At 46.3% G+C, this 14,316-nt stretch overlaps 1 protein-coding gene across 1 annotated transcript in view; it reads left to right on the plus strand.

The window, feature by feature from the left end:
* Positions 1 to 234: 234 nt before the first annotated feature.
* The window catches only part of SKAP2 (src kinase associated phosphoprotein 2), a 152,453-nt gene continuing 138,371 nt past the window's right edge, over positions 235 to 14,316 (plus strand). Inside the window, exon 1 of the mRNA XM_024223032.2 lies at positions 235 to 381. Within this exon, the coding sequence (XP_024078800.2) occupies positions 333 to 381 (49 nt within the window). The 5' untranslated portion in view covers positions 235 to 332. The remainder of the gene's footprint in view (positions 382 to 14,316) is intronic.

Consider the following 14,316-nt stretch of genomic DNA (forward strand, 5'->3'; position numbering starts at 1 on the left):
CAGGCCCCTTTGAACTTCATGCCCACATTAAAAATGGAGGGAGTTGTGGTCACGTGATAGGGACCACGCCGGCTCCGCTTGGGGCTGTGCTAAGTGGGAGCCTAGCAGCGGGTGTAACACCAAACCCTGAGCCTGACCGAGACAGAGGCGCATGCGCGGCCGGACTGAAGCGGAGGGGAGGGGAAGCGGAGAGAGGAGAGGAGCGAGTAGCTCCGCCCCCTCTTGCTCCTGAGGTTTCAATGACTTCCCCGTGCTGAGCCCGGGGGCGGGGCTGTCACTTCCTCCCTCCTGGGTCCGAGGCCAGCAGCTGCCCCCTGCCCTCCCCCCTCAGCATGCGCAGCCCACCCGCCCTGCCCGAGGACATCGTCAGCCTCCTGGCAGGTAACCCGGGAGGGGCTCCCAGGAGGTTGGGGTGTCTGAGAAGGAGTATGGGGGGGCCTGGGGCAGGGGAGCAGACATGGGGGGCTGGCGCGGGAAGGGAGGGTGGCAGCTGCACCTCAGGGAATGGTGGGTTATTTTGCATTTATTAGATGAATTGATTCGTTTCTGTATTTGGTTGTCACCACACACTTTCAGTGTAGTGCTTGTAGCGGGGTGAGTGTTGGTGATTGGAAGGGGAGAGTAAAGGACTGGGTGGAGAGTAGTGGTGCAGGTGGCTGGGTGGTAAGAATCTGTGATGCCAAAGAATGTTTTTTGTATTTGTAAGATTTAAAAAAAAAAAAATTTTGATTCTAGGGGCTTGTACTGTTTCTGAAAGTAGTTTCTCATTTAATGGTGAAGAGGCCACTCTTAATTTGTGCAGTTTTATAATCTTTTCCTTCCCAATTATTTTTTCTGTATTTAAAGATCCCCTGCAGGCTCTGTTTACTTAGACTTTGATTATGCTCTTAAAAAAAAAAAATCTGCCTTCTATTTCAGTACATCTGAAATGAGGAAGGACAGGCCTGCTTCTTACTTCCTTGGTCTCTCACACACAATATATACTCTGTCTACTTATTCTGGATTTTCCATTTTTACATATTATTTGCTTAGATTATATTTACAAATAATATTCAAATAATAGGTACATGCATGTGTGTCTGCACACTTTCCTGCACCTGCTCAATAATGTGCTTTCATTTATTTTGGAGAGAGAAACTAGGGGTGAAACTGTTCTTCAGTCTTCATGCCAGTTTTGATGCCTGGCCCCTTTGTAACCTTGTCAGTTTCAGCAAACAGTGTTGTAGCTGTGTTGGTCCCAGGACCTGAAGAGATCTGTGAAAGCTCTAAAGCTTGTCTTTGGGCAGGTCTGCACTATCACTTAAGTTAATCTAACTTCATAGAATCATAGATGTCCCTTGGGGGGTTAACCTCCCCCGAGCCACACAAGTTTTGCGCTGTCCATATTGGTGCTATGACGGCAGGAGATGCTCTCCCGCTGATATAGCTTATGATTCTTGCCAAGGTGGAGTAATTTTGCCAACGGGAGAGCGCTCTCCCGATGGCGCAGCGCATCTTCACCAGATGCGCTATAGCAGCACAGCTGCATTGATGTAGCACTGTATGTTGGACTTGCCCTTTGTTGCAAACAGAAGTCGGTCCAATAGAAGATGTTACCTCACTCTCCTTGTCTTGCTAAGGATACCAATGGTGATGTAAAAATATGTCCACCAACTGAGGGCTCATATTGGAATGAATGGATAGTGAAACTGCCATCACGTGACCAAAATTTGGTCACTACTGACCCCGGCTGAATCCTAACCAGTGAGTTGAAAGGTACCTCATCCAAATCTTTGAAGAACATAGTTGGTCTAGAGTAGGGGTGGGGAACCTACGGCCCGCAGGCCAGATCTGGCCCCCTGCTTCATTTCATCTGCCCCACGGCAAGCCTCTGCGCCGTGGCCCAAAAGCCCCAAGCTTCAGCGCCCCTCCCCCCCATAGTGGTGATGCTGCAAGCACCGTCTCACCGCGCTGCAGGGGGAAGCTACGATTGCCATGCCGTTAAAAGTCCGGTTGGCTCCACGCAGCTCCTGGAAGCTACCAGCATGTCCCTGCGGCCCCTAGGAGCAGGGGCGATCAGGGAAGCTCTGCGCACTGCCCCCGACCCCATTGATAGCTCCGAAGCTCCCATTGCCCAGGAACTGCAGCCAATAGGAGCTGCGGTGGTAGCTCCTGCAAGTGTGGGAAGCACGCACCGTGCAGAGCCCCCTGGCCTCTCCATATAGGGGCCAGACATGGTGCCTGCTTCTGGGAGCAGCAGAGCCCCGGCAGGCAGGGAGCCTGCCTTAGCTCCCCTATGCCACTGACTGGGAGCCACTGAGGTAAGTGCTGCCCGGCTGGAGCCCAGACCCCCAACCCACTATTCCAGGTCTGAACCTCCTTCTGCACCCTAACTCCCTCCCCACACCCCCACCTGCACCCCAACCCCCTGCTCCAGGTCAGAACCCCCTCCAGCACCCTAACTCCCTCCCAGACCCTGCACCCCCACCCCCCTGCCCAAGCCCTAAGCGTTGTCCCACACTCAAACTCCCTCCCAGAGCTGGCACCCCGTACCGCCTCCTGCACTCCAACCCCCTGCCCCAGCCTGAGCCCCCTCCTGCACTCCAAGCCCCTTGGCCATAACTCAGATCCCCCTCCTGCACCCCAAACCCCTCATCCCCAACCCCACCCCAGAGCCTGCACCCCCAGCTGGAGCCATGACCCCCTCCACACCCCTGCCCCAGCCCAGAGCCCCGTCCCGCACCCTGAACCCCTTCTCTCTGGTCCCATCCTGCAGCCTAGGGGAAGCCCCAAGCCTCCGCAACCCCTCCACCCCCCAGGGCTGTGTGTGGCCTATGACTGGTTTTTTTTCTGTGGGTCAGTGGCCCCGATAGAAAAAAGGTTCCCCACCTCTGGTCTAGAGATCCCTTTTGGCAGTTTACATGTCCCAAAACCAATAAAACAGAAAAATGTATTAGTTCATGGGGAAACAATATAGTCCTAGATCACCTGGCTTAATTTAAATGTTACTGTGTTGGTGCATCACATATTGTTTCAATAAAATGTGTGAGAGAGATTATGGTGTGGCTATGCAGGTGTTGATATTTATATAGACATGATGAAGTGTGATGAACTGACTACTAAAGCTTACTTTCTCACCACAAAAGGTGACCAGCAATAGTATACATAAAAGAGGCTTTAAAACATCTAAAATTTAAAGAAAATGGTTTGAGGCATGCTTTATTTTGTTATGCTTAAGATTTACACTAGTGTACTTGATTTCCTTTTTTTGCAGCACTTATTGTTACTGATTTGGGGTAAGTTATACATCTCAAAACTCAGGATTTTTTATTTCTCTTTGGAAAAAGTGTGAGATAGACTTTGCAGCTCTCTGACTACTTCAGTTTCAGTGGTTAAAGCACTGGAAAACTTGGTTTCTATTCCTGGTTGTGCCACAGACTTCCATGTGACCTTGGCGAAGACACTTAGACCACATTCTTCAAATTCTGGTGCCTAAAGCTAGGCACTTAAAGCCACACTTGGGCACTTGAAGAAATGGCCTGAATTTCACAGGGACAGAGTACTTACATCTCCCACTAAATTTAGTTTTAGTTCAGTACCTCTTAAAATCAGGCTGCTTATTTAGGTGCTTAATTTTAAGGAGGCAGGTTTGCAAAGTAGACTCAGAAAGGTTAAGGCTATGTGGTGTCTGAGTGTAATTAACATTTGTAAAAAAATGTTGGCCTAGAACCCCTTCTGCAGTAAAATCCTCTGGAGGAAGGAAATCTCTATGAAATTACCTTGTAATATCAGGGGCAGGTTTGTGACCCCCCCCCATCCCAAAGGATTAGGCTGCAGACTCCAAACCTGGCAAATTTTCAGGGATCCACAAGGTTCTAGCGTTCTGCAGGAGACCCAGGGGCATCCTCATGGAAGTTCTATGCCTCTAGCACCCTGCAGCTTCCACCCTGGTGAAGCACTGCTGGGAACTGTGCTTGACATGGCTGCCCATGAGATCTCTAAGGGGATCTATGCAGATGAAATAATACAGTCTGAGTTTGTATTATTTCTTCTAATAATGTGCATCCTTTTCTCCCCCCCCCCATCCTATTTAGTCTCCACTCTCTCCCAGCATAGACTGCTTGAAAAGGCCTCTATAAGGCTCAATGAGGTAGTGCTGCAGAGGCAGCTGAGGCCTTTCATGTACAGGCTGGGGGACAGCTGTACATGGAGGGTCTCACTGATTACAGTGACTGTGAAATGCAAAGTTGACTATCGATAAATACCTATTTAGTCTGTAAAATACCCTTGGGTTACAATTCTTCTAGGGTGAAGTGAAGCTGTACCCTTTACAAGTACTATCTTCAGTAAACAAGTTTAATGATGAAGTGATGTGTGTTTTTAAACTTTTCTTAAAATAGTTTTTTAAAATTTAGTACAAGAAGAATAATATCTAGATCTTTAAGTTACAGTGGAAGTCATATTTACAGTTTAATACACCAACCCCAGTTCACACTCTGGTTTATCAGAGTACTTGAGGGAAAAGCATACTTAACACTTGTTGATCTCCTAGCTCTTTTTGAGCATAATAAAACATGTATAGAGTTGAGAGACTGTTCTGGAGGTTAGACAGGATACTTAAGAATTCTAGGGGACAAGGGGGTAAGTAATAACAGATATTGTCTAGTTAACCCTTACAGACATGTCTGTCCATTGAATTGGGGTGGGGAGAAAAAGCCTTGAGGGCATCTATTGCTATTCAGTTGAAAACTTCACTACTGTGCATTTTTTCTAGAAAACAGGATAGCTTATTTAAACAATCCAACTGTCACAGAGCAAGCACACCCATCCCCTTTTGGGGCAGGGTGAGGGTTATTTCCCCACAGCTGAATCTTGGCAATCACCTTTGTCTTGGTACCGTGTGGCCTAGGGGTAAGTCAATATAACTGCCCTCTCTCAGGGCTGTGTGGTCTAGTGGCCAGTCAGGGGAGTTGGCCACCACCTGGGGGTGGGTGGCAGCCAGGTAGGGGGACCCAGACCCTCCCTGCTGCACCAGGTCCCAGCTCAGTGCCCTGGCAGTGGCAAGTGTGCTCACTACTGGGTCAGTAGGGGAATCCATCCAAAACACACTGACACCACCCAACACAATGACTAGTGCACTGTGCTACTTCCTACCCTGTCCCTGGTGCAGTGGTCCTGGCATCTCCAAGTTCTTTGGGCTCTTTAGCCTGTGTGGCTCCCAGCAACTCCATTACTCCTTCGGCATCTGCAGGAGCTTGGGCATTCACCTGGGTCTCAGCATTTCCCAGTCTGGAGCTCACAGCATACATCCTCCCTCCTCAGCAGTCCACCCTGAATGAGCTGGGCTGCTCCCTTTTATACCTGGTCTCCAGCTGGAACATGACCTGCAGGGCCAAGGGGGCATGGCCTCCTTGGCCCAAAGGGTGGAGTTAACCCTGGCAGTACCAGTGCAGGGCAAGCGTGCCCCGCCACACCAACAAATACTTCATACAGGTCATATACAAAAAAGCTGTGTTAAAAGTTATTTAAGTTGCAAAGTCGATAGTTAAGCACTTTGAAAATTAGGAAATACCAGAGCTGAGATTGAACAAGCAATCTCTATTCAACCCCCCCATACGCCCAGTGTGTGCTTTATGGCAGTGCTTCTCAAAGCTGATCCGCCGCTTGTTCAGGGAAAGTCCCTGGCGGTTCGGGCCGGTTTGTTTATCTGCCGCGTCCGCAGGTTCGGCCGATTGCGGCTCCCAGTGGCCACGGTTTGCCGCTCCAGGCCAATGGGGGCTGCGGGAAGGGTGGCCAGCACATCCCTCGGCCCGCGCCGCTTCCCGCAGCCCCCATTGGCCTGGAGCGGCAAACCGCAGCCAGTGGGAGCTGCGATCGGCCGAATCTGCAGACGTGGCAGATAAACAAACCGGCCCGGAGCGCCAGGGGCTTTCCCTGAACAAGCGGGGGACCGGCTTTGAGAAGCACTGCTTTATGGTACTGTCTTTAATTATATGATCACGCACTATTTTTTTTTGCACAGGACACTAGCCTCATTCTCTACACTGCCTAGGCGGTACTTGAGAGAAGAGGCAGCTGTTCAGTATTTTTATCTTCATTAAATTAGTAACTCCTACCTTATTTACTGCACATCATCCAAAGTCTGCAATGCATTATTCATTTCGTCTCGGCCTTTTCTATGGTGCTTATTAATGTAGTATTTAAGTGGGTCACAAATACTGATGAATTCATCTCTGTATCATCCCCATTTTACACAGGGGGAAACTCAGAAAGAAACATGTCTGAGGCCACACACTGAATCAGTAGAGAGCCAGGGTTCGAATGCAAGACCCTCTGTCTCCAAACCATGTACTTGTTTCTCCAGACCGTGCTGCCTTACTGTCAGAGAGGTGCTTCCATTGACTTCAGTTGCAGTTGTGACTGCTCAGCACTTCTGTATATCAGACCCCAGGTGAGAGAAACACAATCAGGGACTGACTACCTACAGTTCAGGCTGTATAAATTGCAAAACAGCACATAGAGTTCCTATTGCAGAGCCAGCATAGAACTGAGTTCTCCTGACTGACGTTCATTTGCTTTAACCACGGGACCATTCCCCCCGCCCCCCCCCAATCGTCTCTAGCCTCATTTTCTACACTCTTCTTCCAACTTCTGCAACAAAGGAAGAGGATCCTACAAACTTTCTCATTCACTTCATAACCCTGATTGAATTGTACAGTGTACATTCATCCTGTACACTCAATAAGTCAGGGGTCCCTTGGAAAAATAGTACGTGATCATGTAATTAAAGATTGTCATAATGCATACACACAAGGGGAATGAATTAAGTTGCATGTGCAATTTTATTTCTTAACTTTTGAATGCTTGGCTTTGCAACCTAAATAACATTCTTATCTCTTTTTTCAGTGGAAAAAGATTTTAAAAAATTCTGTTGTGAGCAACTGTATGACCTGTGCCATCGTGTATCATTGGTAGGGTTTAACACTGAACCTTCAGCATTGCAGCACAGTGTGAGCTACAGGAATGATTATACATGGGTTGGAAGCAGGAGAAAGCTGTTTCTCTGAAGTAGGAGGAAGGGCCACTGTGGCAATGTGCTTGTTGCAAGAGGTGGCCGGGGGGAGCCCAGTCCAGACGTCTTTCTCTCTTCTTTACCCTGTGTGTGTGTGTGGTGATGGTGGTGGTGAGCTCTTTATCTATGTGGTGCCCGCACAGGGGCAGAGATGGGTGGGTGGGGCCAGGCTCTGTGTCCATAAGGGGAGGCAGGGCCCAGTCTAGTGCTCTCTCTCCCCCTTCCTTCTTCACTCTGGGAGGTGGGGGGAAAACTCTGTGCCTAGATGGTGCCCCCAGAAGAGGGATGGGCTACTGGGGGCAGGATTTGTTGAGGGGAGCCCAACAGGCCATCTCTTCTTCCCTCTCTTGGGGAAGTTGTCTGCTCCTGGGGTTCCCAGTGCAGTATCAGCTGGTGCTGCTGCTTCTGTGGCAATGTAGACCTGGTCTTAGACTGGAATATCCACGTTCAACTATTATTTTGCTATGTTGCCAAAATCGTGCTGACTATGCAAACAGCAGAAGGGAAATTGCAGTTTTTAAAAATTTATTTTTCTGCCAAATTTTAACAGAATTCCCTGAGATAAAGAAAAGGCATTTCTCCAGCACCAAGACTTTTTTTCCTGATGAATGTCAAAAGACATCTGCAAACGATGGAGGTGTTAAAACATCCCTAAAAAAGTCAAATGTTTCCTAATGAAAACTATTAGGCAACTGAAATATAGAACTTGCTACCAGATTCCTTATAATTTAGGGTCATGGTCCTCATTGGAAGCACGATGGGACTTTATAATACATTTTGCATAATGACATTTGCTTCATTGTTGACCCCATATTAGTGGAAAGAGATTTTATTTTCTCATAACTCTTTGATTCACATTCCATAAACTTTGGCTTCTGCTTAATCCAGAAGTTGTTTTGAAGGTGTCTGCTTCACAACAGTTGTACACTTTCTCCTACTACCTACTCCACAAATTATGGTGTACAGAATGCCTACCTCCATTGTTTTGATTGCAAATAGTTTCTGAATTTCATTGAGCTTTTTACATGTTTTGGGTAATGGGGATTTCAGTCTGGGAAGGAAAGAATTCTGTTTCAGTTTTGAAGAGATCTTGTTGCTCCTATGCAATGCATAAGTGATCTGTGTCTCATACTCATGATGTCCAGGGTTATAATAAGGGTACGGCCAGCTTTTCATGTGCTGTAAGTATCTATGAAATGGTACCTTCTATTTTCTAATATTAAAAAAGTTAAAGAAGTTTTTGTAACTAATGTGTTAAATATGACTCGGGCAGACCAAGTGCCAGCTCATGCCAAGGTCCCTAGGCCTCATCAGAACATTGACAAATGCATAGCTGGAAACCAGTCTGGCTCATTTGTGTGTTAGTGTTGTTAAAATAGATGTTAAGTTTCTAAGAATGTGTTTAGACTTTATGAAGTGCTTGTAGGATGCGGCATGTAGTAATCACACTTATAACATCTGTACCCCATGTTATAAGGCTATATTGAGTGTTTGCATTGTAAACCTCTGTAATTGTATAAGTCATCAAACAGGAAAGGAGCATTAATTAATTAATGTAAAATTCTGGCTTTCTACCGAAGGGGTTAGGTCCTGCCCACCAAAATCAAATGAGCCATTGTGAAACATCAAAAAAACAAAGGCTTTATTAATAGCTCTCCCCTCACACCCATTAAGAGGAGACATACCTGTGGACTCCTCCCATCAGCATGAACTCTGGGGGAAGGGAATAAAAATCCCTGACAAGAAGAAACTGGATCTCTATGTTGCTTGGACTTTGAAAGGGCAAGTTTTCTGTGCGTAAACAAGGGATCCCCAGCTGCTTAGTTTGGGTTAATCCTTGAAGACACACAGAGCTTTCATATTCCAGACGCTTCTATCACCTTTTGAAACTTAAATCTGTAATTCATTTGTGTGCTATAAACTTGTAAATAATGCTCTTATTTCTTTTTGTTAGTCAATAAATCTTTAGTTAATTTATAATAGGATTGGCTGCAGGTGTTTGGTATAGGATCTAAGGTTCAATTGACCTAGGATAAGTGACTGGTCCTTTGGAACTGGGGGTAAGGTGAATACTCTTGTGATTTTTTTTTTTTTTTTTTTTTTTTTTTAGTGTACGGGACTGTCTGTCAAAAAGGCAAACTTGCCTGGGTGGCAGGTAGGGTTGCTAGGCATCCGGTTTTCGACCGGAACATTGGTCGAAAAGGGATCCTGGTGGCTCCAGTCAGCACTGCTGATCGGGCCACTAAAAGTTCAGTTGCAGCGCAGACAGGCTCCTTACCCAGCTCTGCATGGCTCCCGGAATCGGTGACATGTCCCTCTGGCTCCTAGCTGCAGGGGTAGCCAGGGAGGCTCTGCGTGCTGCCCCTGCCCCGTCCTGAGCACCAGCTCCACAGCTCCCATTGGCCAGGAACATGGCCAATAGGAGCTGTGGGGGTGGTGCCTGCAGCCGGGGGGCAGCACGCAGAGCCACTTGACCGCCCCTGTGCCTAGGAACCAGAGGGAAATGTTGCAGTTTCCGGGAGCTGCCTGAGGTGAGCGCCGCCCGGAGCCTGCCCCCTGAACCCCCTCCCCAACCCCCAGCCCTGAGCCGCCTCCTGCACCCTAAGCCCATCATCCCTGGCCCCACCCCAGAGCCCACACCCCCAGCCCAGAGCATGTACCCCCTCCTGCACCCCAGCCCGGAGCCCCCTCCTGTACCCCGAACGCCTCATTTCTGGCCCCACTCCAGAGCCCGCACTCCCAGGCCAGAGCCCAAACCCCCTCCCACGTCCCTGCCACAGCCTGGAGCCCCCTCCCACACTCCAAACTCGGCCCCACCCCCCCCCAGCCCAGAGCCCCCTTGTGTACCCCAAATCCCTCATTCCTGGCCCCACTCCAGAGCCCGCACCCCCAGTCGGAGTCTGTACTACATCCCCTGCCCCAGCCCAGTGAAAATGAGAGAGTTAGCAAGGGTGGGGGAGAGCGAGTGAGTGGGGGACAGTGCCTCTGAGAAGAGGTGGGGCAGTGGCATGGCTGCGGGGAAGGGGGCGGGGCAAGGGTGTTCGGTTTTCTGCAAATAGAAAGTTGTCAACCCTAGTGGCAAGATAGATGGGAGTACCCAAGGGGACTGTCTGTGACTCCATGTTAAGACTGTTATAGTGCTTGAGGAGTTCACACTTGATACGTGAATGGTGAAATCTAAGTATAGAATTCACAACCAGTTTGGGGTTTGTGGCCTGCTTCTTAACAGACTGCCCTGAGGTTGGTACTCACTCTCCTGAGCCACTCCAGACAGCTTAGACACCAGTATAGTCTTGGCAGGATTCACATGCCACAGGTCAGCTGGGTTTATAGCTCGTACCCCAGCGCTATTAGAAGTTTAAATTTGATATTGAGAGTTTTTAAAGGCTAAAGAATAGACTCAATGAGTGATTCACAGTCATATGATGGTCTTGACAGAAAAGACCATGAAAATTTATGCACGGAGAGGGGAATATCCCTATAACGGGGTGTACCTACCCACACTGGTTCAGCAGGGGTTAATTACACTCTGTGGGCTGAGGAGGCCAGGCCCCCTTGTCCCTGCTGGGCATACTCCAGCTGGAACCAGGATATAAAAGGGAGCAGCTCAGCCCAGTTGGGGCTGAAGATTGTCATATGTGGCTTGGAGGGTCAGTAAGTTTGGCCCCCCCTGTTCTATACAATCAGTCTCTATACAGAACTTTGAAAGGAGTCAGGTGTCTCAGAAATATGACAGGCCTGCTAAAGAAAGATCTTTTGATATAGATGATCTGGTGTTAGTGTTGATTCCAGAGAAGAAGAACAAAATGCAAGACTTTTGGGAAGGACCTCTTGAGATGATAGAGGGAATTAAGTCACTTATGACAGTGGTTCTCAAAGCTAGTCCGCTGCTTGTTCATGGAAAGCCCATGGCGGTCCAGGCCAGTTTGTTTACCTGTCGCGTCCGCACGTTCGGCCAATCGTGGCTCCCACTGGCCGCGGTTCACCAGTCCAGGCACATCCCTCGGCCCACTCCGCTTCCCGCATCCCCCATTGGCCTGGAGCGGTGAACCACGGCCAGTGGGAGCCGCGATCGGCCGACCTGCAGACGCGGCAGGTAAACAAACTGGCCCGGCCCGCCAGGGGCTTTCCCTGAACAAGCGGCAGACTGGCTTTGATAACCACTGACTTATGATATAAGGAAACCCCCATGGCAGGAGAGGAGGGCAAACAGTAGATGTGAACATATTGAAAGCTTACCTGCATGGCAGGGTAGACTGAAGTACCCAAGAGGACTGGTAAGGCAGTTATAGTGCTTGAGGAGTTCGCATTTGATACTTGGTGACATCTAAGTATAAAACACACAACCAATTTGGGGTTTGTGCTCCACTTCTTCACAGTCTGCCCTGAGTTTGGTTCTTACGCTCCTGAGCCACTCCAGACAGCTTCACAATAAAATTCATCCTTTCAGGATGTCAAGAAAGCCAAGAATCTGATTTCTTCCCTCCCCTCCCCCTCGTTCCCTGCTGCATTTCTTCCACTGAACAAAAATTCCTCATCAAAATCTATTATAAGATTTTGTCTCCCAGGTTATCTCCTGAACAGCTGCTCTTCGCTTAGCTTTATGTTCTAAATCTCCATTCATCTTTTCCAGATTGCCACATTTCACTGCAAGTCCCTTATTTTTTTTCTTCAAATGAAGATAATTTATCCTGCGTTCCAAAGCAGCTTCCTAAGACTAGGCATCATAGGGAGGGAAGACACATGAGGCACAAGATGGTGGATCAGGTGCATGTATTAAAGAAGTCTGATTTATCATATTTACTTTTTGCTATTGGGCACTGCAGCAGTTATATTCTTCGTCTGTCCTCAGAAACCAGTCATCCTGCTCTTACCTCCTCATCAGCTGTTGCTGGACATGCGCCATCCCTTTCCTATCATAAAAAAACTCAGGCAGAATGATTTTTGTACATTAGTTTTAAAACATAAACATCCATACAATTATTTATTGTAATGCATCATTTTCAGGCTGATATTGCTGAAATTAATGTTCGTTGTAAAAGAATCCCAGGGTTAGGTGCACATCTAAGTAGACATATCTTTGCAGCTGTTAATACGTATTTAAATAGTACTGGAATGGGACTGGAAACAGTGAGGTAAAGAGCCCCACACAAGCTTCCTGGTAAGAAATAGCCTCCAGTGATTTGAAACATTGTTCAATTGTGTCTGCCATAAATTTGAGAATAAGTGTCATATGAGTGATAAAAATGGCATAGACTATTTTTTATACACTCATTACTCACTTACACTCTGCGTTAATTGAAAAAGACAAACCATCTTTATCATCTGACTAAGTTTATGTTTCTTTTCTAATCATATGTCAACAAACCACAATAGATGCAGTATAATGTGGCATATCGTGTAAATCTTAGGTTAATCCTTAAGATTGTTTACTGTAGCTCATTTGGAATCATGTTGTAAACTGATCTTGATTTGTATTAGTGTGCTTCTTTTCAAGAACTCCTTAATATTTTAGAGCCTGATCTTCAGTCATCTCTAACGGGTGTAGGGTGTGGAGAAGAAAATGTTCCAATCCCCATATGGTGAGATTAGAACTTTGTCCTGAGTGTAATTTATTTGAAATGTCCTAGATGTTTGATTTCAGTTGAGGAGCTGAGCAATCTAGGTGTGCTTTTGCTCTGTAAATCATTGAAGGGAATTGCTGGTTGTTTGTTTTATCAATAAATTCATTTTATGTTGGTAGTAATATAGAAAGATGGTCTTGTTATGGTGGTTTAAGATACAACTGGACTGCCCTTAAAAGATTCTATGTGGCAAAAGAAAGGTCTAACTACTTGTCAGCCTATACCAATGCACTGTTTTCAGCTAGCTGTCTTATAGTTGCAAGTCTGTCTTCATTTGTCTTTTGTAACAGATATTTTGTTGCTGTATAAATACAAATGTAAATCAAAACATGACAAGTAGCATGTTCAATGTGATCCAATATTTATTTAGCAAACTCTGGGAAGAAATTTTCCAAACCATCCAATGGTCTTCCTTTTGATGGAAAAGAGCAAATGTTGCATGCATTGCAGATTGTGATTTATAGCATAAATGGACAGGCAGCTAATATGGAGATATACCTATCTCATAGAGCTGGAAGGGACCCTGAAAGGTCATCGAGTCCAGCCCCCTGCTTTCACTAGCAGGACCAAGGACTGATTTTGCCCCAGCTCCCTAAGTGGCCCCCTCAAGGATTGAACTCACAACCCTGGGTTTAGCAGGCCAATGCTCAAACCACTGAGCTATCCCTCCCCGCTCCAGAGGTTGTTGCCTGATAGGGAATAGGTCTAAAGACAATTTATCAGTAGATTTCTGTGCAAATTCTGAAGTCAGTTTGGTTAATTGCTTCCTAAAACTAGACCTAGTACTGCTAAGAGATACTGTGGCTGTCCATTTGAAGCTGATCATACTTCCAAAGTATATCTCCTATAATATGTTTACTTCAAGTACAGCAGATATTTACTTAATTTAGTAATATGCAATGCAAACAGCTATGTTGGGTTTGAAATGATTGATAAAATGCTGTATCATTGCAGAGCTGAAAGCTAGGTTGCAGAAGCATGGTCAGATGGCCAAACATTTTTTATTTGTAAATTTTTATATTTTCCCTTTTGTATAGTTTTCTTAGCTGAATCCTGAAAAACCTTATTTGAGTAGCCTTCATGCACAAGAATAGTGCTGTTGCCTTCATAAAACTCCTCAGCATAAGACATTGACCACTCATAAGAATGAGGTTCTGAGGGATTGGGCCTTCTGTTTGTATTCTGCCACCAGAAACTGGAAAATTCCCAAAGTTGTCTGCGTAGACCCACTGAAATACTGTGATGCCCAAGTCCTCGCTGTATGTTTATATTGATAATTGCAAACCAAAATAACTCTGACAAACATTTCTACACAAAGAATAAATATAAAATATAAACAAAATAAAAATGTCTGTTAAAATTTTGATTGGTTATACGTAATGGCAATCAAGTTTTAAACTAAATAAACCATTCGACTAATTACCAATGAGTTAGTACCATATTTTAGTCCCCTGTCCTTTTTCTATCAGTTTGTAGTCTTTTTTGACAGCAATTTGTGAATCAGATCTTATCAGTTAGATCTTTCAGTTCTGCATCTACCATTCATTTCAGCGTGCAAATATTTTTCTCTAGAGTACTTCAGACAAGGTTAAGATAATTAAATATAAACAGTAGCAAAACAAACACTGTTATTAAAATTAA

This window comes from Terrapene carolina, unplaced genomic scaffold, assembly GCF_002925995.2.
Source record: "Terrapene carolina triunguis isolate 2854851 unplaced genomic scaffold, T_m_triunguis-2.0 Scaffold84, whole genome shotgun sequence".
Taxonomy (NCBI): domain Eukaryota; kingdom Metazoa; phylum Chordata; order Testudines; family Emydidae; genus Terrapene; species Terrapene triunguis.